Source organism: Tubulanus polymorphus, chromosome 4, assembly GCF_964204645.1.
Source record: "Tubulanus polymorphus chromosome 4, tnTubPoly1.2, whole genome shotgun sequence".
NCBI classification, from domain to species: Eukaryota; Metazoa; Nemertea; class Palaeonemertea; order Tubulaniformes; family Tubulanidae; genus Tubulanus; species Tubulanus polymorphus.
This window is the reverse complement of record NC_134028.1, coordinates 8,485,086-8,509,604: the sequence shown is the minus strand read 5'-3', so window position 1 is coordinate 8,509,604 and position 24,519 is coordinate 8,485,086. Positions and strand designations below refer to the sequence as shown.

The following is a 24,519-nucleotide window of genomic DNA, read 5'->3' as shown; positions in this document are numbered from 1 at the left end:
GTAGTTTGTAAGTTTGGTGGTGATGTACTTAGTGGAATAAATAGATAATAGATAGTCACATAATTTTAGAGGCAGACTCCTTGCATAACCCAAGGTTATCATAGATTTTGGCTGAGGAGATGTATTATAGATGTTTATCTGATACAGAACCAGTGTTCTTTACAAACCCTCGAAGTCTCAGTTAATCAACATCGGTTGATCCGGTTCATTTCGGCCTATTTGGAGGCTGTTATAGATTCGTGTAGTCGTAATAAACTGATTCAAGATAACTTAGGCAAAGATGTGGTTCTAGAGTCGGCGAATACCTTGTATATAGCGTTAGATTAGAAGGGTAGTCGAATTTTGCGTCAGCAAAATCGGACAACTTCTCTAATCTTAATTACAAATCTAACACCTGCTCCTATAGTTAGAGGGATTTGCGTAGGTCATCTATTGTTAGATTACTGTGTTGTATAACCAATATGGAATTTTGGAACCCACTAATCCGTCATCCTGAAGTAGATATCAGAACACGGAGTGGACGACCAAAGACTCCATTGGCGCGACCGACGCCCGCCTGATAGAATTAAGACTTAGTCTCATACCAATGTTCTCAACACAAGACTTCAGGAGTAGTTTTTGCCAGTCCTTTGCCAGCATGTTCGTCTGCTTGCACGTGCGCACTACCCGAATTCGTAAGACTGAAATCTCGTTGTGGCATTGTTACATTGGTATCAATTTGGCCGTTCAAGTTTATCAATTCTTCAAATGGCGCACAATAGGTCATAGTGACACGTGGTTGAGTTGTTGATTTCAAATCATTTCCATAAGCAATAACTATGTCATCCTATCTGACAATAATATCGTATTAAAACGGCTGTTTCATGATTTCGAGAACAGTACACGTCAGTTTCCCATTTATCAGGTTTAAAGTTATAGATATAAAACCCATAACCTACGGTACTATCGGATTAAATGAAAGAGGGTTGTCAAAGATAATTGATAAATTTTGAAATATAGGTTTTGGTGATTGGGTTCCAGGGGGAACAGATGTTTGTTATACGGAGTTGACTTTCCTACGGAGCTCTTTAAAAGTAGATACCGTAGACGGATTGGGAGTAACAATCTCTTTGGACAAAAGGTAAGTGCGTTTTATTGTCCAGTCAGGGAGTGTCAGTTACATATCACATACCTTTAGAACTCAATGTTGTTGAGAAAATATAATGACTTACTTTCCGAACATACTAGAATTTACCAACATAAAGTTATGATAATTTATTTACAATTTATTTTATCTATTTTTGGAACCAGGAAATAAATAAAGCTAATTAAGTATTTTCATTGGCTTTTTAGTTAGTTAATCCAATTTGCACTGGGGTTAATAGCTCTCCTATTCGCCACGCCCTATAGTAGTTATTCGAACTGAATATTGCTCAGTTGCCATCTCTTCTAGTAGTTTACTCCAGCCGTCGAGTGTCAACGGTCAACTGCTGTGAGCACACCGACCGAATAACGCACACGCACTATAATGCCATATACCGTACTAGCGCCAGAATTTCTATAAACTATTGTTGAATGATTTCTACTGGCAGTGGGCATGACAGTAGGTGTAAACACTGACAACCACCATCGCCTTCCCCAACATCACAGTCACCACCATCCAGTCGGCCAGTCATCAAGTCACCCAGCCATCCAGGTCACCCAATCAGCTGCGCGCAGTGCGGATGATTATAGATATGTTATTCGGCCCGGGACAACGATCACTTGGGCTCGAGATTCCAGTATCAGCCGTTGTTTACCGTAACTGGTATTCTTCAGATTAGGCAAAAAGCTTTGCTGGACCATTTCAGGTGTCTTTGAATAATTCGAGTTCGACAGACTGTCGTCAGCTATGCACGTTCTGATATATTTAGCAGGATTTCTGGCCTTCGCTGCTGCTGCTCAGGCTCCTATACCATGCGGTAATAGAATATTACTATCGATATTACCTAATTACATCCATTTTGTGTATACATTTGCGTCGAAAAACACGTGAACAAGTATTCAAACAAATTTAGATATTTCTAAACAAGCGATCATTAATTTGCGTTTAAAGAAGGATAGAATTTACCTCATGGATTTTAATACCTAATCATCGTAAGTTTGCATCATTTGCATTGGTTTCACTTTTACTTTAATCAGATGCACCGGATCGACTGGAAGCAATCATTATCACAGTAAGTTGTCGTATATCAGCAATACATTCTTAAGAAAATGACGCCTAACAGGGCGAATCACCTGAATCAGATTGATTCGTTTTACAGTTGAACACAAGTGAAAAGATCGAATCACGTGCCCATTACACCTATGACGCGATCGGACGCCGCGAAAGGTTCGTTGATGAAGTTAACATCAACGACGATAAAGAAAACTACGACATAATTCGTCTTTACAATGCTGTAAGTTTCTGCTTCGAAGTTCTCATAATCGGATTTTAAGTTCGAACCAATATTGAGATTGTGTTCTGTTATCGTGGATTCAGTTATGAAATTACTCTCTAGGGCAAGGAATATCGCCTGAATTTGAAGACTAAAGTTTGTCAAAGTCAGCAGATTACCCATGCATGGGCGGCTATTCAAATTCCGTCCAGTGCTACGTATTATGGTGAAGTGTCTATTGGATCGCTTTTGTCGTCTAATCAAGTTTCGGCGCAAATGTGGGGCGCAGATACCCCCGGAGGTAAGAAATAAAATTAAGAATAGATACAAATTGAGAAGCATTCCTAAAATTTACAATTTATTTCCCTTACCATATGTATAGATTATGCTATAATCTGCAGGGCGTTATTCAGCAGTATGGACTGAGAAAGATTGTATTCCAATTCAACAAATTCTTATCAGCAAACATCATGGGACTGTTCAAACCAGGTAAGGCCATATAAAATTTATTATTTCTTTTCATCAGAAGTTGTGAGAATTAGAGCCCCAAGAGGCACTATGGCCAACCTGTCAGCTTTTCATAAAATGGCAAATGGTGCATTCTGTGGGTTAGATTTATCCAAATACACTCCCAGCTCATACTAGTCAATCCCAGGCTAATAATTTACACAATTCAATCGTGTCTTCATAAGTAGCACATACAGCGACTGGAGCTGGCAGGAACAAATACCTCAGATAAATCTTTTCCCTTGGTCTTATCGATTTGAATGCGAAATAGAATTGATTGCTCAATTAAACAAAATTGAATTGGATTTGTTGTTGTACCTTGTTCAATAAAGTACAATCGAATCGGATTTTTTGCAGAATAAAATTTTATTGAATTTGCAGTTTGAGCACATGGCTCATTGGCATATCACGGTCATCCATCCGATTTGAGAAAAAGCTATTTTTCCTGCACTTTGCACAATTGTCAATGATAGTGCAAATAAAAATATTCCTCCCAAAAACACCAAATCAACAAAAGATTTCACAGAAATCGATATTGATATACAATTTTAGATCTTAAAATGAAACCCGGAAGTAAAACGGTAGACGATACCGCGGGTTCACGTGAACACCTGCTGATCTCTGCGGCTAAGCCAATCATAGACGAGGAGTCTTTGCTTTCTGATTGGCTTTCAGGAAAAGCTCATATAAATTTTAGCGAGGCCCTCTTCCAAAATTCACCTTCATAGGGGTTGGAGAATGGATAATACTTTAATGCATGATTTGTATGAATATATGCTCAGTTGCACAGTCAAAGAGCCTTTATTCTGGAAACCATGCCATTTAAATTTGCTCCATTTGTATAGTAATAGGCTCAGCTAAAAATCATCGAAGAGGGAGTTTTTACTTAGTTAACTTATATTTGTAATATCGTCCAATAATGTAACATTCTAATGAAAATAAATTTCAATTTCGAATTTCAAGGTTATTTCATATGAAATATTCCACAAGCTCTAATATTCATAGGTCTCTATAATTGTAGCTCAAACGGCTCTACGTTCACCAATAAACTATTTTACAGTTGCTAGCCGCCATTTCATTAGGTTACTTTTGCCGGTATTGTTTGGTCATTATTTCTCTTTTCGAAAAACTATTTGAATATTTTATCACATCATTGGTCCATAGGTGAATTTTGACGTTTGTTTTCATGAATTTCAGTTATTTTGATGTTTTGCTTGGAAATCAGGATCCAAACGTTTTCATACCGCCGCAGGAGTGTCAGTCAGTGTAATGATATTCGACCACCGGAGGCAAGAAAACAGCTATACGTCTCGATATGAACTGATTTATTTCTGTAACTAGGTGTCCATCATGGTGGTTGCAACCGGTATATCACTAGCTTTACGGTATAATGATAAAAATGATAAAAAATCTATTTGCATATCGGTATACTTAGTTTCATAATAACATTTTATCTTTTGAATGATCAATTCGCTGGGTATGAAATGGGTGCACGGGAAATTCTCTAAGTAGGTCTATCCGTTAGAACTCGGAGTAATCAAAATGAAGGATCTTCGTGACTTGAAACTGACCGACTGACTAATTGGGGCGCTGCCACTGCCGAGGGGGGTTCAAAAAGTCAGCGTCTAAAAACTTGGGTCAAGATTCTTCGAAATTTGGATGAAGAGTTCATATTTTTTTTATGAAAAGTAATCAATTTTCAAATGATTTAATCAGGTACCCGGGCACTTAATATTCAAGATCTGTCTTCTTTCAATAGGAAAATGCCCCTTTTCTAGGTGAAAAAGTGCCATTTTTCTGAAAAATCGAACTGCCGACCATCCCCGCCCCTCCTCAAAAGGTTCGACACGGTACAGATGCCTCACCCCATTACAGCAGCACTTAGTACAGGGGCTCGTCGAGATGTATAATTTAGTCTTGTCCTTCATCTCACAAAACTCTTCTAGGTTAGTTCTCAGAGAGAGCGTATGTTGATATAGACGAACATTCGTTTTCCGGCTGAGCACGAAAATTGTTCACAATTGACCGAATGTTAAAAAAGTCAACGGCGAGCACTTTCTGCGATTGACCATTTGGGCTCCAGGGGGTCAAATGTGGGACCCCAATTTTTCTAATGAGTTTTTGCTCCCAACTCCTTGACAGTAAGAGACAGAAAAGAGCTTGCAATGTGCGTTCGGAAGCCCTAGTCTCCAATGGCAGCCTGTGTGGTCATTTTCTACCTTTAAGAGGGGGAATATCAATTCGCCTCGTTTTCAAGAGTTCTTGGTTTCCTTTACAAGAGTACGTAGAGTTCTATGACACCGGCCCCATGGTACAGATAACTCACTGCTACGCACCAGCTCTTAATTTAATCATCTAATCCACATCTAAAGCAACTGAGATGACAACTGGCAGCCAACTCACTAAGGTAGCCAATTCACTAAGGTTAGTACTTAAGTAAGATGAGGTGACAATTGGCTGCCAACTCACAGTTCACCCACTCCTCTGCTCGCTGCAGCAGTGGCACAATGAAGTTACTCAGTTTACCCACTCCTCTACTCGCTGCAGTGGCACAATGAAGTTACATTACCAAAAGTTACCAAAATTAGTGAGGGGGCACCCGGACTTGAACCAGGGACCTCTCGATCTGCAGTCGAATGCTCTACCACTGAGCTATACCCCCTCGTGTGCTGGCGTTTATACGGCTTGATTATTTGTAATACGATAATGAGCGTTTTAGTCGATAAGATCCTATAACATTATCATTAAAATGACAACAGATGTTCCAGTGGTATTAACCAACAGCGTGAATTCCAGCACCCTGGTAGATTCTTTTATCGTTATATCCTTATAAGGAGATGACTACCCAATTAGGATAAAAGGAATGAATAGACCTGACGCACAGCGATAAATCTAGGTTACAATGGTTCTATACCTACAATCATACTGTTCATCTAAAACTCAGTTGAGGAATTGAGAATAATTTTCGTACAGTGGCTCCACTTAAATTGAGGCCCAGGGACACCCTTCGTGAAATGCTGGACAACCTGACAATTTCAATGTTCAATTCCCCATGTGAAAAAACAGTTATCAATAACCTTGCAACTCACTACAATCGTAGAACGTCATAGGCTACAATTTTAAAATTTAAGTTTTTAGGGCACAGAAAGGCTACCAATTTCTGTTATGATGCTGGGGCCTTGGGGGATACATAAACCTGCAACATCAAAGTAATTTATCGAAACGTCATAAAAATTTCTCTTGAAAACCAAAATGTGAAAATTGCAGATTTCGACGAACAACATGGCCGCCAATTGGCCATTTTCATTCTGGCAGTTTTTAGGCCGCAGATATATCTATGGATATGTATATTCCAATAAAAATATCTGTCTTGGCTTTTTAAATTTTCGTCCACCCATATCGGAGAAATCCCCCAGCAATATATGGTTTGAGATTTCCAAACCCGCGCCGGACTGTCGCAATCTTCAACAGATAAAAATAAGTCCAAACATATCAAACAATGAGAAAGAAGATAAAAATGACAACATAGTTTTTAATTAACGTCTTTCTAGAAAACCAAATATATGCATATATACATGTACATGTGAATATACAAACTCGCATTACAACACATAACCAACTCGTGTTTTAAACATAGAAACTGTGGTCGCGACAGAAATACATGATAAAAACAGTAATAAATTCAAGATCAACAATAATCGTCCTAACGAGCTAAAAATACAGATTTGCTGGAAGGTGGTCAGCAGGGCTCATCCAGAGAGAACGTAGGTAGGTTTATTGACTGTAAATATTCAATTTTAGCGTTACACATATATAATTGTTCATCACGTAGAACGAAACTTTAATGAATTTGATTAACAATCTAATATTATATACTTTATAATATTTTCTACGTACTGGCTCTAAAGAACCACGTTCACTGGTACTATAAGAATAAATCATTATTCAGATTCGGTCCATTTGAATTCAAATGGATTATTTTATCATTACGAAATCTTCGTCCTCGCTGTTAAGGTCATCCGCTAAGTTTTCCGAATCTTTCGCTTTTTCGGAATTTCTAATCAGAAGTTTCAACGAAAGTTCACGAGCCCCGCCTGCGCCGATGGCACGCAATAGGGCGACATTCTTGTGCACGCCGTCGACCCCTCCTGGACCGCGGGACCGCGAAACCCAGTCGCCCACACTTTCGTTGTTGTTAATCTCGTGAAGCCCAAGTTTACGGAAGTTCCTCGAACTGATAAGCCATTTCCCGGGTTTAGCTTCGACCCCGACAGCGCCGGTGGACTTCGACGACGATGCGCGTTTTAAGTTCAGTTCTTTTCGGGCGCGATTTACTTTTACTTTTTTCATCTTTTTACATTTTCGCTGCCTTTTGTTATACATACATTCGTAATCGATGTAACCGTCGTCTACCTCCCGCTCCGACTCCGACGACTCGAGATCCTCGATTAATTCGAATCCACTCGATCGATAACCGTCATCTACTGTTTGAAATACGTCACTGAAATTTACCTTAATTCCTCTCCGACCGGACAACTTCGTTACGATCGATTTGACCATATCGAAATCGCACTGTCCGCATCTCAATTCGATGTCACCGTCTTCGCCAAAATTGCGAACTTCTAAATCTTCCAGGAAATCGTACGATTCGATACGAAACCCACTATCGCCACCATCAGCTTCGTTATCGATTAACAAGGTGAAATCCTCGCCAGATTTCTGCAAATTCCCCGTTGATTCCTTACCGTTTTCTGAACAAAATTCGACATTCTCTTTCTCGTGCGGACACTGCGCATTATCCTGAGACAGAACGCTTTCTTCAGCACCCATATTTCGACTAGTTACTGGTACCTCGAATCGACCTTCGTGTTTGACAGCTCTGTGTTTACGTTCAGTCAGCTGACTAGGCACTGCTAACAGACTGTACTGGTGTATTTATATAAATCGATCTAGATCTCAGCGCATTGCGCCAACCACTGACATGCTGTTGTTGCGTGCGCTTTCCAGCCCATGGTGTAACGGAAGACCTTCACATTCAAACATGTAAATATGTACATGTTATCAATGGAATTCGCATGTACACTCCTGTGTCCTTTATATGGATATCAGATTGTGAAAAGGGTTTAGAACAAGTTTAGGGGGTCAACCACTGGTTAAAGCTATAAATACCAAATAATCTTTAATATTAGACGGCCCCTGCGGACGACAATGACCCATGCAGTGACAAACTTTAACGATATAAACTTAGAATTGCAAGCACCTGTTGATGCAAGTCGAGATGATGCATCTAAAATATCAAGGACCATTAAAGTTATTTTGGATTTGAATATCTATAATCGAATTGACCGGCAAGTTTTAAGTCAGGTTTCACGGCAGTAATGGGAATTTCGCGCCAAATCAATTTCTTCGTCTGTTTCATTGACTTATCTTGGCGGGAATACGTCGTAATTTCCATCGTTTTCAAAAACAGTCGCCATCTAAAATCCGCAAGATGTCCGATAAAAAGTGTTAAGTCCTTCTTCAATCTTATACCCGTATTCTTTCTATCCGTCCAGTTCTGTGACAAAGTTTAAGTGATAGCATTTTGCTAGAACTGGTAATAATAATAACACACGCACGCACGCACGCACGCACACACACACACACACGCGATGCGATCGACGCTGACGGTCGCTAGGTCGCAAGGTTGACCTACGCCCATCATCTGAGAACGAAACACGATATCGAGAAGGAAACCAGTTCAAGGAAAATTGTAAGGCGGGGGTCCAGAAGAAGGGAAAAGGCATGATTTCTCGTATGTCAAAGCCCATTGTAAGGTTCCACCATCTATGGTCAGATATTTTTGAAAAAAATACATCCTTAAAGATGGTACAATGTTTTTTCGTGAGGATGATTGTCAAATTTGTAGGTTTTGACTATCTCTTGTCTTGACAAAAAGGGCAACCTCGATGGGAAGGCAGGGGTCCAGACCCCGATGGCACCCCCTAATTTCACCCCCACCAACTCCTCGAAAAATAGCGGGAATAACCAGAGTTTCATAAAAGGGATAACATTTCGATCGCTTGTGAGATGAAGAAAGGTTTCATTGAAATAGGTTGTCAGCAACGGTTTCAATTAGCATTGTTCAAAGATAAACGGAAGTCCGACAGAACTAAAAATAAACAGAATGATTTTCAACAATTGAGCAATAGAATTTTATTCAATAATTCAATCAAAGAAATGATCGTGTAAAACGTACAAAAATTATCGTGTCATCACGAATCAGTGACCGGTAACCCGTCCAATGGGCAATTTACAGATGAATTTGTTAGCCACACATCTATACAGTTATCGTGAAAATAATGTCCACACGGTAGATATTTGAGAGCTTGGTCCAATGCGTAGATTTCTAAACAGATCGAACACGCTTCGCCGGGATTCGTGTTGTCCAGATTTACTTTACAAACTCGTAAACGTTCAAGATATTCATCGTCGATTGTTTTCGCCTGGATTTGCTGATCAAGTACCAGCAACAGTTCATAATCGTTCGGGTTCAGTTCGCGGTGTTGTAAATTGATTAATCGATCGATAGCCGTCCGGTCGGTCACGTGACGCCGTATCGTCTGAGCGTTCGCGTGATTCAACGTATGCGCCGTATAAACGATCGCAGCGTGACGAGACCGGATCGTTTCCATATTTCCGGCTCTGTTGTCAACGATGACCTGTTTAATATTTCGTTTCGGGTACCCAGCGGGGAATGACGATTTAGGGCGGTATCTACGTCTTTCTGGAAGCGCACCTCGTTCTGTTCTCAGCGTTAACATACGAGAACTAATGTACAGACTTTTACGAGTATCGTTTTTAATTTTTCGGCAGTTGAAATCGCGAATTCCCGCGTGAGCTTTTCTGATTTTATTCTTCTTACATTTTCTGATCTGTTGATTCCGAGTATCATTGCTACAGGCACGTGAACTAAACACATCGTACTTATCGTCAAATTCTGTATCGTCGTCCAACATTTCTACGTCCACTTCGACATTCGTAACGCGAGGAAGTAACGAATATTCGAAGTTCACGAGGCCCTCGGGGGCTACCCTCCATCTGGTCTTCTTGGTTTTCTGTTCTACGGTGACCCGTTCTACGTGTGTTTTAGATTTAGTGTCTCTCAACATCCCGGGAACGATTTTCGGAATAACGACGGCGGCGGTCAGCTTTGATGATAAGGCAGGTGAATCCGGGATGATGCCATCTCCTGAAATATTCTCTATAGCTTCGACCCGCTTACGCTGATCTTCGCGTTTCTTTTCCAGTTTTTTTCTCCTATTGTTGGCAGAAATTTTCATGTTCACCAATGATTCGAACTTTCGGCCCAAGCGGTCGCCGGGACTCGATAGGATGGCCACAGAACCATACAACATCTTAGCTTTTATACTAAATCAAATTAGTTGTTATTCCTGTAGCGATGTCTTGAATGGCCTCTACCTTTGGTTGATCAGTTACAACTCAACGATTAGAAGCATTTCCCGACTGTATATCAGAGCACTAACATGACATTGCACCATAGACCAGTAATCATAATAGAGCTAAATATAGAACAGCCGTGACGGTGGCATTAACAAGGAAGACACGACTGAAAGACAAATTCCAACTTGTATAGAATGCACGAAGGCGCATTATCTTAACTCTGAATACGCATTCTATCCAGAATTTCTAAAGAATTCTCCGCGAGTTCCGCCGGTTTTCTCGAGTAGTTTGACGTCAGTTATCACGATATCGTGAGTGACAGCTTTGCACATGTCGTAAACGGTCAACGCCGCTACGTTCACCGCCATTAACGCCTCCATTTCTACTCCCGTTTTACCGGTCGTCGTAGCCGAACCTTTAACTTTCACGCTAAAATCGGTTTCGTCTAAAGTTAACTCTACGCCGACTTTGTTTAACGGGATGTTATGACAAAGCGGTATCAAACTGCTAGTATTTTTAGCCGCCATTATTCCGGCGATCTGAGATACGGATAGGACATCTCCCTTCTTCATTTTGTTTTCTCTGACTAGATTAAACGCTTCTTCGCCTAGGTGAATAGTTGCTACAGCGACGGCTGTTCGTCTGCTATCGGGCTTATCGCTTACGTCGACCATCGTCGCGCGGCCATCTTTATCCGTATGCGTTAGAGAAGCGTTCTTTTCCGTATTGACTACTTTTTTAAATTCCGACAAATTCATCAAACTTGCAACTTTCCGATCACCTTCAAGATTAGATAGAGGTCTAAAGATTTTATCGTAATCCTCATCATAACGACGTGTATCATCATCGGTTCTATCATCCTTAAAAATCTCGCAATATTTTTCATAATAATCATCCGTAACTTCATTTTGGTTTGAAATATTCCCAGCTGAAGCGTGAGGATATAATTTTCCTTCGCTGCGAGCATTTTCCTTGGAATTTTTCCAAAGATCGTTGAATTTCTCTGCGTATATCGTATTGTCGCGTTCATTTTGTTGTATCGGTTTTGATTCGGTGGCCTCGTAAGATCCACCATATAGTTTCAACCAATCACAATACCGACGATTCGAATTCTGACATGTCCATTCGCTCTTCGCAACTCTGAGCTTCCAAAAATTGGTAACTAAAATGAGAAAAATCATTACAATGCTACATCAATAGAACCAATCAATAGCAAATACAGTTTATTTCAAAAAACACACCTGACGAGCCCATTTCGTTGCTCTTAGCTTTAAAGGTTGTTGCACTAATTTGTTGAATTCCTGATGTAACTAAAAGTAACTCAAGCCAAATATCAAAACTAAATTTTTTTGTAAAACTTGTCACATCAAATTTGATTGAATAAAAGTCAGTAACCTGTCGTCCGTGGTTTAGTTTCACAATCTGATATTTTCACAAACCAAAGTCAGGAATGGGAAGGTCATTATTTTTAAATGGATAAGTTGGCATGAGCGCATCCGATTATAAAAGCTTACCACAATCGATTAGGTAAATAACAAGGTCCACGACACCATACCCGGTGAAATACTCAACAATCTAGTACTCAATATTCAACAGCTGGTTTGGCATTTTGTAAGAACTCACCAAAATTGTTCGGTATTCTTCTGCTAAGCGTTCGAACGGTGCACAATCCAAACATTATTGTTAATTCGACTACAACGCGGAAGAAAATAAGGCAATAAAATAAATTGATTCTGACATATTATTGTGCGATCAATCAAGGTCATCAATTTAAACCCGTAAAAACTTACTGATAAAAAATGTATCACCAATTTTATTCACAAATATAATTCCAAGGATTAAAGTTCATGAATATACCAGTACTTACATTTACTTTCGTTTCGTGTTTTTTGTTTATGGTCAGGTCGACGACCTTGAGATACACAAAGATTCAACGGACTACAGCCACGGACATTTGTCCGATTCGGCGAATTGTGGCGGGCAACGCACTATACACCGTCGTTTCACCGGTGAATCTGAATGTGGTACGCCGAAAAGCCGTCTACAGCTGCGAGAGATTCTGACGTGTGGACGGCGGGACCGAGAGGAGGGTGTGATTGCTCCGGCCGGTCTCCGCCGCCGTTGGGCACAGAGCGGGAAGGCGTCAACGCTTCCACTGCGAGAGTTCTACAAGGCGCATGCGTCTAGATTGCCTCAGACCAGTCAACAGAAGAACGAGTTCTTAGATGTGTCTGTTTGATGATGGGAACCTTGCATCCTCGCTTGCCAGGGTTTTGCCAGGGCAACCGTATATCCACGTCGACGCGCGCTCAGACTAAGGATTGCGCGGTTTTATGAAGGAACCTTCACCGCAACACCTATTGTAGGACCGATTTTTGATGCTCACGGGCATTTTTTTGCCTAATAATATTATCCATAATATTCACAGCCTTTCGGGCGCACCGGCCTTTGAGTTCATCCTACATTTAGCGAGACCAGGGCAAAATCGAGAAATTCCAGATAATCCATTAACTATTTTTAACTGGCACTAGCTTAAGAAATAACGAATCTGAATTGTTCGCAGTCACTGGGCGAAGTGAATAGAATGGCTTGGGCTGATCAAGAGAAGCAGTGGCCAATAATTCGAATCGCTCCGTTAATTGTACTCAGTCATAACCTCGGACACGGGCGGTGATCACTAATACGAAAACAATTCGCACCTGAACTACTCTAATGAATAGCTTGGCTAAGAGATTAATATTAACTAACCATATCAAACCTTCTTTTGGAAAGTACTTTATCAAGAAAGTTTATGGATATAGGAGAGTCTATATAGTCCTATAGATACCTTTGGTCACTGTTTAGACGAGCAGAAATAACAGATTGTATCGAAGCGAACGAAGCTGCTGTATTTCTTATTGCTGTAGTTTGTATTTTGGTTAAACGAACGAATACAACATTTACTGAAGTTATGGCGGATCTTACAGTAGATCAGCGCAACATTTTGCGCGCCGTGATCGGGCGGTTGATATTGTTATCTTATATCGTGATCAGCACGTGGAGAGTTGTGGAAGTTCTCGACGAGTCCCGTTGGGGTCTGATTGCTTTATCGACGCTCATCATCCTAGAAGGAATATACAGATGCGCGAAAAGGAAGGGCAGAGAAAACAAATGGTAGGCATTTCCATAGATCGAATGACGACTTTTTGATTGCCGATATTCTTTAGGCCGTTAATTTTACATACTTTTAAAAATCTTGTAATAGGGATTATTGGGCGAGTGATTGATTTAGTGAATAAGTGATTGATTAATAGCTACGCGGTACATGTATACGGCGTAAATATAATACATGTACAGTCAACCCCCGATATACCACTCACATCGGTGCAGAACGACTTTGGTGGTATAAAGAGTATGGCGGTATATCGGGGTGTTTTACTATGTATTTGTATTGAGAAGTACATTGAGAAAACCTGACGGTAAGTGGGGGTGGCGGTAAATGGGAGGGCGGTAAATCGGTGGGGGGGGGGGGGGGGGGTAGTAAATTTAGTATATTATTTTGGTCGTTTTCCACGTGTTAATGGTTGGTTAGCTTTTTTAAAGTTGTTTTTTCTCGAGAAGATGTTGGCGAAAAATATTTCTATGTTTTTTTTCCCGCTATTGGACTTCACTTCATCTTGTACGTTTTTATCATGTGAGTCGCGTACGCTTAAATAGATTGGAATAATGGATCATATTTTAGTACTTAGTCTATAAGAGGGGTTAAGCGGTGCATTTGGTTTTGAACGGTTGTCCTTGAATTTTCGAACGAAAATCAGAAATCAGAAATATGTAAAATAATAAAGAAAATTACGCTTTCATAGCGAACCTATAAACGGTTCATTGTGGATATTTCTTACGTTTCAGGATTTGTACGTGCATTCTGCTTTTTCTGATCGGATCCGTTCCACAGATATGGATCCTACAACTTGAATATATAGAATATCTACGAAACTCGACAACTAACAACACACTAACAGTTAGTGGTGCGATATCGAACTCAGCGCTAAAGGTATGCAACAGTAACCCTGTGTCCGAGATCCATATCTAAACGCCCTATAAATGCGTGGGCATTGTTTTAAATGATAAATAACAAAAATACACTTAGAATCAAAGCGTTTTTTTTTCTAAAAGCTTATTTTAGATAAAACGATACATTGTTTCTCCTAATCGGCCGGGTCAATTTGTAAACTGCAATGAAATTTGTACCCAGTTCTTTTCTAGCTGCCGGGTCTGTTATGGTTAGCTTGATCACGATTATCAAAAGTGTGATGTATATACAGGGTATAAATAGAACTAAAATTATCATTATCATTATTATTATTATCATTATAGGCGGCCAGCCGGGTCAACAAGCTGCTCAGCAGAAATGAGAAACAATGTATCAATTTAACCTTAATCATCTATGCTTTAAATATTTATAGATAGAAGTGGAAGGAGTTGAATTTGGACCGCAAGAGTGGGTACAGCTGTTCGAACAATCGTTGATACTAACCATAATTCTTACACGCGTCATCATACCGAGTAATAACCTATCACACGGCCAACATTCGGGACTTCTCCTTCTGTTCGTCGCTATCGGTTCCGACATCGTTGAATTTTTCGAGCCGTTTTACCACGAGAAAATCGCCGAGAACGCCGGCATGCAGAAAACATTACTGGGCGTTTGGACATTAGCCGTCTGTCAGTTCCCGCTAAATTTAACTGTCGTTCGAACAGGCGCGCGTGTGTTTACGGACAAAGGCGAAAAAAGCTACATGGCGGATGAGAGATGGAGTTTAGTAGTGTCGTTGGTGTTCCAGGAAGTGCCGTTTTTCTGCATGCGGGTATATCTTATGTATCAATTCAAAGTGGTCAATTACGGTATAATGTTTTTCACCGTGAAAAATGCGTTCGTCGTTTTGTTTCAATGTTATCGTATATTGGCGATCACGGCGTGGAAGACTGACAAACCAGAGGATGACGACGACATCGAAGAAGACAGGCAAGCCGGAAGAGCAATCCCGCCTGTCAGTAGTTGATAACAGATGGCACTATCTGGTGACAATTATCTTCCATAAAATATGCTAGCTATTTTGATACGGTCAATTTAGCTGTGGAAAGCCATGTTGAAGGCCATGTCGGAGGAGGTGGGGAAAAAAGCCCTTACATTTCTGGACCTATTTGACTGGACTTATAAAGATATTTCAAATCATGAACTGGTGCCAAAACTGTAACGAAATAATATTCTATTCATTCAAAAGTATGCAAATGCAGACATAGCTTTATCTTCGTGATAAGATTTACTCAGTTTTACCTCAGCAGAAAATGTTGCATTATGTCTATCGCGGTCGTTTGGACGGATGACCAATCCATGATCAGAAAATTACAAGGTTATGCCGCCCAGGATGCTGGATGAAATGTTTTGACTAGCGCGGGTGTGTTGACCAATGATCTATTTGCACTGAATAAAAACATGTATATACCATAGACTCCGCTCAATTTGAATTCATTGGGACCAGAAAAAAGATCAACGAGTTATTAAGAAATTAAACCATTCTGAATCGATCTTAAATGACTTGTTTATCAATTAGGTGCTAAATAAGAATAAATTCTGTTAAAACAAAGCTTTTTGTATCCCTTTTTATGGTGGCTGATTAGGGGCATCACGTAAAATTCAGAACGCCAGTAAAATTGTCAAATTCCCTTTAAAAAGTCGTCCGTGTATTCACGTACAAATATCACATCTACATACATTCATGGAAAGTTTGATTTCGTATGGATGATTGGAAATACAGTTGGGAATCGCAGGCCCATATTCGATATTCCATGTTTTAACAAATTCGAATCCGAAATTCGAATCACGATTGTTCCAGATTCGACAACATTATCTGAATAAATATATGCCCACGCTCTTTGTGGATTATTTAGTAAATATCGGGTCGCGCGTGGCTCTGGAACGATCATCCATAAAACTAGAGGAATTCATCGACGGTAACAACCAAGGAATAGTAAGTTTGACGGGCATCTAAGATGACGATGTAACGGTAAATCTATAGCCCTGCCAATTTTCAAGTATATATACGCATTAAGTCGGCCTACTAGATTTGCAGCATTTCGCTAGAGCCACAAAAATCATGGTTTTTCCGATAACGTTCTGAACGTCTCTTCCATTCGTCAGGTATATAAAGAAATTGACCGAGCAATTTAAAGGGTACATGTTGTTCGTTATTGATACGATGTCTAAGAAATAGACGGGAAGCGTTGGCGAGAAGGTAGAAAACAATCCAACTACGGCGCCCGGAAGAAGCAAGACGATGAAAACTATAGATACAGACATGACACTGACTGCTACTCGTCTATGCAGACGATTTTGGTCGCCACTTTTTCCAAGGTCTTTGGTCGAGCGGACGGCGGCGATCAGCGCTGTGTTCAAAATGAACGTCAGTATCAAAGGTCCGTACGTCAATATGGTCAATGTGACGGTATAATATACGTGTTGATCGGTTAACGACATGAAACAACCACCAAACTTTTCGCTAAATCTAATCAGTTGAATTAGATAGGTATTTCCTATGAAAATTACAGCGATCAAGAACACGGACACTTTACGCGCTACCGACGCGGTGGCCATTGTTCTCGAGGAAAACGGACGAACAACTACGATCAACCTTTCCAAAGTTATGATCACGATCATCCACGAGCTGCAAGCGTTGAACGAAACGACAAAATAATCGTGCAAAATGCACGTCAACCGCGAAGAATGTTCTAGAACCACTTTCGGATAGGTCGCGTAGTTCAAAAGCGAAAGCGAGTAGCCTAGTAACGTGCCAGTATCCACCAGGGCCAACACCGCGAAATACGTGCCGTGTGACGTCGAACGTAGACGCGAACTGGTCATGACCAGAAAAGCCGATATATTACCGGTGATGCCTACGATCAGTATAATCGGTTTCCAGATGAGCTGAAACACCCGAATGGCGGGAACCACGTAAAAAGGTTCGTACACTGGGTAGAAATTGACAAACGGTCGTCCATATGAAGAAATATTCAGTTGCATGACGCGTGCGCGATTTGTTAATGCCCTGAATTATTTATAGTTGAAGTCGCTGAAGTCTTGTGAATTAACTGGATAGGATGTAAGTGGGTATATATGAATCAACACACCCATATCCTGAGGCTCCTCTACTCAGGCCATCTGCAACGATTTTAGTACCTTTTTAAGTATATGGATGATGAATTATTTGTCATCCATTTACTTAAAAGGTTTCTTATGAAAAGCCTCTTAACACCATCTGATTCAACAGATACTGAGTGAATATATATCTGAATAACTTAGCATGTAGAGTCAGGTAAAGACTATTCATTATTATATTGTAATGCCCGGCCGAGGGCGGGTCCAGACAGGAGACCCGTTGAAGTCTCTGCGAAGTTTTTGGTTTTCGTAAAGAGGGCGATAATCTATCGAATATCTGCAGAGAGGTTTGCAACAGCTGCCAATGACATCAAATCACCTATGTCCTCTCTATCTTTGAGTAGCAATTTCCATTGGCTCTTATTCTCGTACTGTCTGTCAGTGTGTCTGATCTTCAGCTACTTAGCTTCGTAGTGGGCAAAAGGTTGAAAGCCTGTTTTGGTCGATGGCTAGTGACGTCATCAAGATCGCCTTTTTGTTACTCCCACAGCTAAACAACTCACTTTTAACGGTTAACCGCTGAATTTGAATTTTCTGTCAAGTGTATTCTTGCTGGCTGTTGATTAAAAGATTGTGAATCATGTTTTCTGAACGTGTTAAGCTTGTCTCCGGACCAGTTGGTGGGAATATTGGTTTGAAAAAAGAGGTAGATTGCAAGATTATAAAAAACTCACTGGGTAACACTGGTGAACGCCGCGAGGATCGTACACGGTGGTGCAGGCGAGGCGTCGCGACCGCGCGGCGGCAGGGCTTTTTAATTTTGGCTTTTGCCAGTTTTGGAGTCTTGTTATTGCCACCACGGCCACGTTACCACCACACTCACATTGTCGCTAGGCCTACTGTACTGCCACTACTTTACTTGCTTGCTACTTACTCGGCTAAATTAATTTGTCTTCATCCACGCTTACTTCCCCCCTCCCCCCCCCCCCATGTTAACAAGTAATTTCTGCCAACCGAACCACCAGTCGCAGTAGCCGTAGGCAGTATACTATAGTGCAGTAGTGGGTACCCAGTGGCATGCCATTGCCATGCCACTGGGTATAGGCCTATGTTGCCCGTACACAGTCACCACCTACTAATGTCTATTTATTAATTGATGAGACCTGTTTTTCTTGGATATTTTGCTTACTTTTTGGGGTACATACCTCATTTATGTCTTAACAGAATGCCAAAAATCGCGGACAACAACTGAATATCCGATATATTTCCAGTTCTGTACCAATTAGATGGATTGGCAAAAAGACTCCTTAAGTCCAATTGAATGAGAGAGAAAATCCTCCATTTTGTCAAATTTCTTGAATTTTTACATTGTCACCATGCCTACGAAATGAAGTTATTTTTCTTGTGGGGTCTCAACAACTAAATCAGGGTGGCGTAGGCATGGTAACAATGTTCAAATCCAAGAAATTTGACAAAATGGAGGATTTTCTCTCTCATTCAACTGGACTTAAGGAGTCTTTTTGCCAATCCATCTAATTGGTACAGAACTGGAAATATATCGGATATTCAGTTGTTGTCCGCGATTTTTGGCATTCTGTTAAGACATAAATGAGGTATGTACCCCAAAAAGTGAGCAAAATATCCAAGAAAAACAGGTCTCATCAATTAATAAATAGACATTAGGCCTTAGATATTCCAACAACCATTCCAAATCCAGCAACAAAAAATAAACAATAAATTTTAAGGCCTCGAAACAGAAGAATGGTAGTTCCCTGTATTCAGAGTCAATGAAAATGTATTTCTTGTTGCAGATAGATAGCCTAACCAATTTCAGGATAAGTACTTTTCATTCCTTTATTTATATACGTAGCCTAACTGTTTAATCCTGGCCCTGGCCACTGAGGGTGTATGCATTAGGTCTGGTCCCAGTTTCACTGAGCTAGTTAGCCAACAATTAAGCTGAGAAATTTTGTTAAGTGGCAATTCAGGGGCAGATCAGGAGAGTATACAGGGGTGTACACCCCTTAAAACTTTTAAGTCGCAATGAAATTTAAAGGAAAAATTAAAAATATCAACAAGTATTTTTAAAAAGCTTATATTCCAAAACATGTTCTCTGTAGGCCTACTTCCAAAATATAGGTATTATGTTTTCTGATGATCTGGTGCCCTTTTGATTTTTAATTATATATGATACTGATATGTATGCCCTATTTTGGGCTGCACCCCTCCCTGAATCAGTCTGCCTGCAATTAAGAGGATGTTTATAGATAATTTGATTTAGAGGAATCTTTTAATTTAGTGCCTGATGTTAGGCCTTCCACAGCCTGGTAGAGGTGGTTTAGGTGAACAAGTTAGTCTTCACACTGCAGGACTTTTAGGTGAAGGTGAAACTGGCCCTTGTTTATGCATAGGCTACTGTGTGTGCACGCTTATCTTTATGCTTATTCAATTAGAATACCCATGTAGCTACCAAATAAGCACCGCTTCAGAGGATTTTAGAAATTTTCACTTCAATAACACTGTGTTCTATTTTTGGGCACTAGCTACTATTATGCACAATTTTTTCAATCAATTCTATCACATTGATATACATATATGTGTCACTTCTTTTGCATGTAGTAGGGTCTTACAGTAACCAGTGTGCTCTCTCACACCTCCCTGTGATATTGGCCTGAGACTGACAAATAATCTTTTTTGTAGCGTATTGGTCTCGTAGCAGACAGCATTTTAAAGTATGCTGGGCTAGATGGTGTAGGCTTATTTGAATGGACAAGGATCGTGTGCCCCGGAGGAACCATTGAAACATTGATGGAAGGTAATTTCTCGGTTCAGTACTGATTTATATTGTTCATTTTCATTGGGTTACTGATTAGTTGTATATTACAGAATTGAAAAAGGTGAAGATGCTGAATGTGGAACAACTAATCGTCCATGTTGGAACAAATAATATGACGCGTGATGTCCCGCTTGAGATTGTTCTGTTTCATCTACCCTCATTGATAAGTTAAAAGATCATTCCCACATTGCTAGCTCGAATGATATCAATGCTGCTCGGAAAGGGCACATTCTAAGTATTTTACATAATGAAAGCCACTGTGGAATTAAGTTAATAAGCGGACGACCTGCCAAACGACAACCTCACAATATGGCTCATAGGCGTGCTGAGGGTCCAATCAAGGACAATCAGGTTGCCATAAACCTTCCTGAACTTGAAGTGATAGACCCTTACTGCCCTAAGGTTACAATGCCTAAAGATGCTGAGAATGCAAGACACGGAGGGCGAAAGATAATTAGACCTGCTAACAGAGGTGTATCCTTTTCTGCTATGGTTGAAAATGCTGCTATCAAACTAGGTAAAAAAGCTAAAATATCAGAAATTGAAACCATAGACTCCACTGATCCAGATCCTGGCAATGATATCGAATTTTCAGCAGATATTTTAAGTCAGAATAAATCATCCTTACCAAAAAAATCAAAAGATACCAAACCAAAAGATATTAAGTCAATACCAGTTGTTAAAAATGACTCGAAGTCTGTTTTATTTGAAAAAAGTATTGTCTGTTCCTTTTGTATTAAAGACAAAATAAATCCTCCATATCTTTGTTCATGTCGCAGGGAACTAGATAGGCACATATCCACTTCTCATTCATCTTTGAAACCTATCTCATGTGCTATTTGTTGGGCAGATGGGGTTATTAATTCATATGCAATTGAAACATTCCTTCAAAAGCACATTCGTATTGAACATAATCATCATAAGAAAAAATCTATTGTAATCGATTATAATAATAGAGATGATTATCTCAACAGTTCTCCTATTACAGAAATCAATAATTCCAATTCTGAAAAAGAATTAGAAATTCTTATAGATCAACCTGGAAATGCAGGCCTCCAAAACCTAGCAAAATTGAAACTAGATAATCTTTTGTCATCAAAAGTTGAAAAAACCCCTTCTCGGTTAGTTGCTGAAACCTGCCCTGTCTGCCACAAAAACTGCAATGCTAATCCTAAGAAAAAGTCCACATTCTCAATTGAATGTGATAATTGCCATAGATGGTATCATTGGAAATGTGCTCCAATCAATGAGGCTCCTCCTGAACATATCAGGTGGTTTTGTTTTCATTGTGACCCGATTTCCTAAATAGTTTGTATAGAATATTATTGATCGGGTTTCGAATGAATCCCTGACGTTAGAAATATTTTCATTTCCCATGGTGAACGTAGAAGCCTATAATGACCGTCACTTAGTCACCTATATATTTACTCGATTATATATAAGGTTAAGAAGCGATGTATATGCACTGGTGTTTATAGTGCTCTATTTCAGGTTTTTTCTTTCAGGAAAATATATTTTGTGAATAGATTACCGCTTGATTTTTTATGTTACAGGTTACTGCAAAATCATCAGTTATTGTGATGCGTGCCGATGTCTCTGGATGATTCTGACCATGTCTAGAACTTCAACATCCTTGACTTATCATCAATTGGCAGCAGTATACATACATGCATGTTCAGAGAGTGTATGAAGAGAGTGTATGGACACATCAACCTCGGTTCAAGGCTGTCCCTGATTAAATTGTATAATCCATATATAATATATATAGATTGGTCCCATTTTAACTTACTCAACTGCTTGAATGTCTTGTTTGTTATTCGTAAATTTTCACTTATTCATTGATTGTTTCTGTAGAATTTTATATATTTATATTTATGGCATCTGAAGTTAAGAAAATTCCCTTTGAAAACTGGAAATGACATAATGAAATAAGTTGTGGAATGTTTACAAATGACAAAATGAATGAATTTTGCATTCCTAAGGCCCTATATATTTACTGCAGTTAGTCCTGTATGTCTTTTTTATCGCAATTTACTGTGGTTTATTCCTGTTTGTCCTGTATGTCTTTGTGATCGCGATCGCAATTCATTGGTTGCATTGTTTACTGTTAGTCCTGTATGTCTATCGCAATTAAGTTAGTCCTGTATGTCCTGTATGTCTTAGTTAATCGCAATTCATTGGTTGTTGAATTGTCTACTGTTAGTCCTGTATGTCCTGTGGTTTAGTCCTGTATGTCTTAGTTAATCGCAATTCGTTGGTTGAATTGTCTACTGTTAATCCTGTATGTCCTGTATGTCTATCGCAATTAAGTTAGTCCTGTTTGTCCTGTATGTCTTAGCTACGAGCAATTATCAAACTTGATAATTGCTCGTAGGTCTTAGTTAATCGCAATTCATTGGTTGCATGGTTTACTGTTAAAGCTGTATGTTCTGTATCTCCATCGCAATTTCATTGGTTGCATTGTTTACTGTTAAAGCTGTATGTTCTGTATCTCTATCGCAATTTCATTGGTTGAATTGTTAACAGTCCTCTGTATGTACATGTAAAAATAATTAAGGTTCTGACAACAGGTTTGTAAAGTAATCAGCTATCTGTTTTGTCTATCGTTGCTTAAATTGTTAACTGTTGTTTTAGAGTTCTGTATGTCTTTGTCGATCATTTTGTCTGCACTCAGGGGCGGATCCAGCATTTTGAAGGGGGGGGGGGGGCAAATGAAAGCAACAACAGATGGCTGTAAGCCATTCCAGAGCAAGCACCGATAACGCGAAGACCCTTCCTAAAAATTTTTTGGAAAAATAGATGCAAGCAGGTGCATTCTGAGCATTACTTAATAGAAAGATTTCATTCGGTTTTTACTCAGTAACGCATAGATTTGCGGCTACATCGGTAAAAATAGAGGGGTGGATCCGCCACTGAATAGCTATTGTTTTGTGTAGGATTGTATCTGTGAATTAAGTAAAGTTACTTACTCCAGTCTGATGTTATTGCTTATTGCTCGTATTTTATTGTTTTAAGTGTGCGAATACTTTTCTTAGATTTATGGAGATCAGGATGACGAGGGTTCGATTTGAACCAACAAATAAACAAAAACATTCAAACCTCAAATTAATCCGTTTACTTGTCTTTATTTTTGGGGAACATTTTTTTACCTAGTTCAGATTTGATAACACAGTAGTCGCTTGTTCCAAAGCGATGTGCCGTTGAAGACAGACCTGAAGGTCTTTGCCGACAGCGATGCTATCCAGGATTTCAAAGGATGTGAAGAAGGTGCATCTTCGACAACCATAGTTTGCAGTTTTAACAATTTAAAACAATAATAGTTTCATTAAACAACTTAAAATTTAAAGATTTAGTGGACTTACTGTTTAACTAGGGCAGGGATTTCTCGCAACCGTACATGATATATACATACACTAGCAGTAAATACAATGTACTTCTAACCCTTATTAAACGGCAACGTTGAAATGCGATGTGCGCTCAGAGCGGCCGTAGTGATTTTGGCGTATTGTGGGATTCGAACCGCTCGGAATTTGTACTAGTGACGTCACTCGCCATCGACCAAAACAGGCTTTCAACCTTTTGCTCGTAGTGGGTCGATCTTGATAAAACTTGGGTACAATGTTAGTATGTGCACCCAGTGCACCACCTTGCGGCAGAACTAGGCACTAAAAACACTGCGACCTTGAAGATGACCTCATAACTGAGGAACGGGGTCGAAATTCAAAAAGTTGTCTTTTAGCTATTGGCCCCAGATATAACACATCCAAAATGCAGTGGCGGATCTATTGCATGATGATTTCGGAGTTCGAGCCTGAGCCCAAGAACCGTTGTCGTCTATGACCGCGTTTCAAGAACAATTTATAAAAATCAAGTCAACGTTAGGATGTACCGGTAATGATGGTCCCATCTACGAACGATGACTAAAGGTGAGCGTAGGTCCACTCACGGCTGCTTGCGACGCGATCAGTTGCAGCTCGGGTCGACTACGACACGTCGATCGTCAGCGACAAGTTTGAGTGTACTATGTTCGTACCCTCCTAGTCGAAGGAATCCTTGCTTTTCCATTGTTTTGAATTAGTCACAACGGTTGAATATCTGTTAATTCCAGATAAGATACGAAATAAACGTAGTTTTTCTCAAATATAAGAAATGAACATCGAGTATTTATTATATCAAAATACATGGATTAATGATGAAAACATATG

General features: G+C 39.8%; 3 protein-coding genes and 1 non-coding gene across 8 annotated transcripts in view; 1 reads left to right on the top strand and 3 right to left on the bottom strand.

Moving 5' to 3' along the window:
- The window catches only part of LOC141904747 (mammalian ependymin-related protein 1-like), a 32,131-nt gene extending 27,843 nt beyond the window's left edge, over positions 1-4,288 (top strand). For 2 of the 5 annotated variants that reach the window (XM_074793399.1, XM_074793398.1), the window contains exons 2-8: positions 1,000-1,120; positions 1,830-1,940; positions 2,161-2,195; positions 2,283-2,417; positions 2,520-2,697; positions 2,798-2,885; positions 4,101-4,288. In XM_074793399.1, coding sequence (XP_074649500.1) covers positions 1,871-1,940; positions 2,161-2,195; positions 2,283-2,417; positions 2,520-2,697; positions 2,798-2,885; positions 4,101-4,173 — 579 coding nt within the window. In that variant the 5' untranslated portion in view covers positions 1,000-1,120; positions 1,830-1,870 and the 3' untranslated portion in view covers positions 4,174-4,288. Of the gene's footprint in view, positions 1-999; positions 1,121-1,661; positions 1,941-2,160; positions 2,196-2,282; positions 2,418-2,519; positions 2,698-2,778; positions 2,886-4,100 lie in introns of those variants that run through there. The other 3 variants (XR_012619193.1, XM_074793401.1, XM_074793400.1) reach the window with 3 other exon arrangements.
- Positions 4,289-5,493: 1,205 nt separating this feature from the next.
- On the bottom strand, positions 5,494-5,565 carry Trnac-gca (transfer RNA cysteine (anticodon GCA)). The gene has a single exon. It is a non-coding gene; the product is annotated as a tRNA-Cys (tRNA).
- A 3,560-nt stretch (positions 5,566-9,125) lies between these two features.
- Positions 9,126-10,314, bottom strand: LOC141903574 (uncharacterized). Its single transcript, XM_074791755.1, has one exon. The coding sequence runs from the start codon at positions 10,298-10,300 to the stop codon at positions 9,158-9,160; it is 1,143 nt and encodes a 380-aa protein (XP_074647856.1). The 5' UTR covers positions 10,301-10,314; the 3' UTR covers positions 9,126-9,157.
- A 256-nt stretch (positions 10,315-10,570) lies between these two features.
- On the bottom strand, positions 10,571-12,251 carry LOC141903575 (uncharacterized). Its single transcript, XM_074791757.1, has 4 exons — positions 12,214-12,251; positions 11,970-12,038; positions 11,588-11,656; positions 10,571-11,508 (listed from the first exon to the last, which is right to left on the bottom strand). Exons 2-4 carry the CDS (start codon positions 12,022-12,024, stop codon positions 10,580-10,582), a joined length of 1,053 nt encoding a protein of 350 aa, XP_074647858.1. The 5' UTR covers positions 12,025-12,038; positions 12,214-12,251; the 3' UTR covers positions 10,571-10,579.
- Positions 12,252-24,519: the final 12,268 nt, after the last annotated feature.

Excerpts from the sequence above, each read along its gene's own strand:
- LOC141903574 (XM_074791755.1), bottom strand. The coding sequence starts at position 10,300 with ATGTTGTATGGTTCTGTGGCCATCCTATCGAGTCCCGGCGACCGCTTG.
- LOC141903575 (XM_074791757.1), bottom strand. The coding sequence starts at position 12,024 with ATGTTTGGATTGTGCACCGTTCGAACGCTTAGCAGAAGAATACCGAAC. Across the intron at positions 11,657-11,969 it reads AAGAATACCGAACAATTTTG|TTACATCAGGAATTCAACAA; the intron begins GTGAGTTCTTAC and ends AGTTACTTTTAG. Across the intron at positions 11,509-11,587 it reads CAACGAAATGGGCTCGTCAG|TTACCAATTTTTGGAAGCTC; the intron begins GTGTGTTTTTTG and ends TTCTCATTTTAG.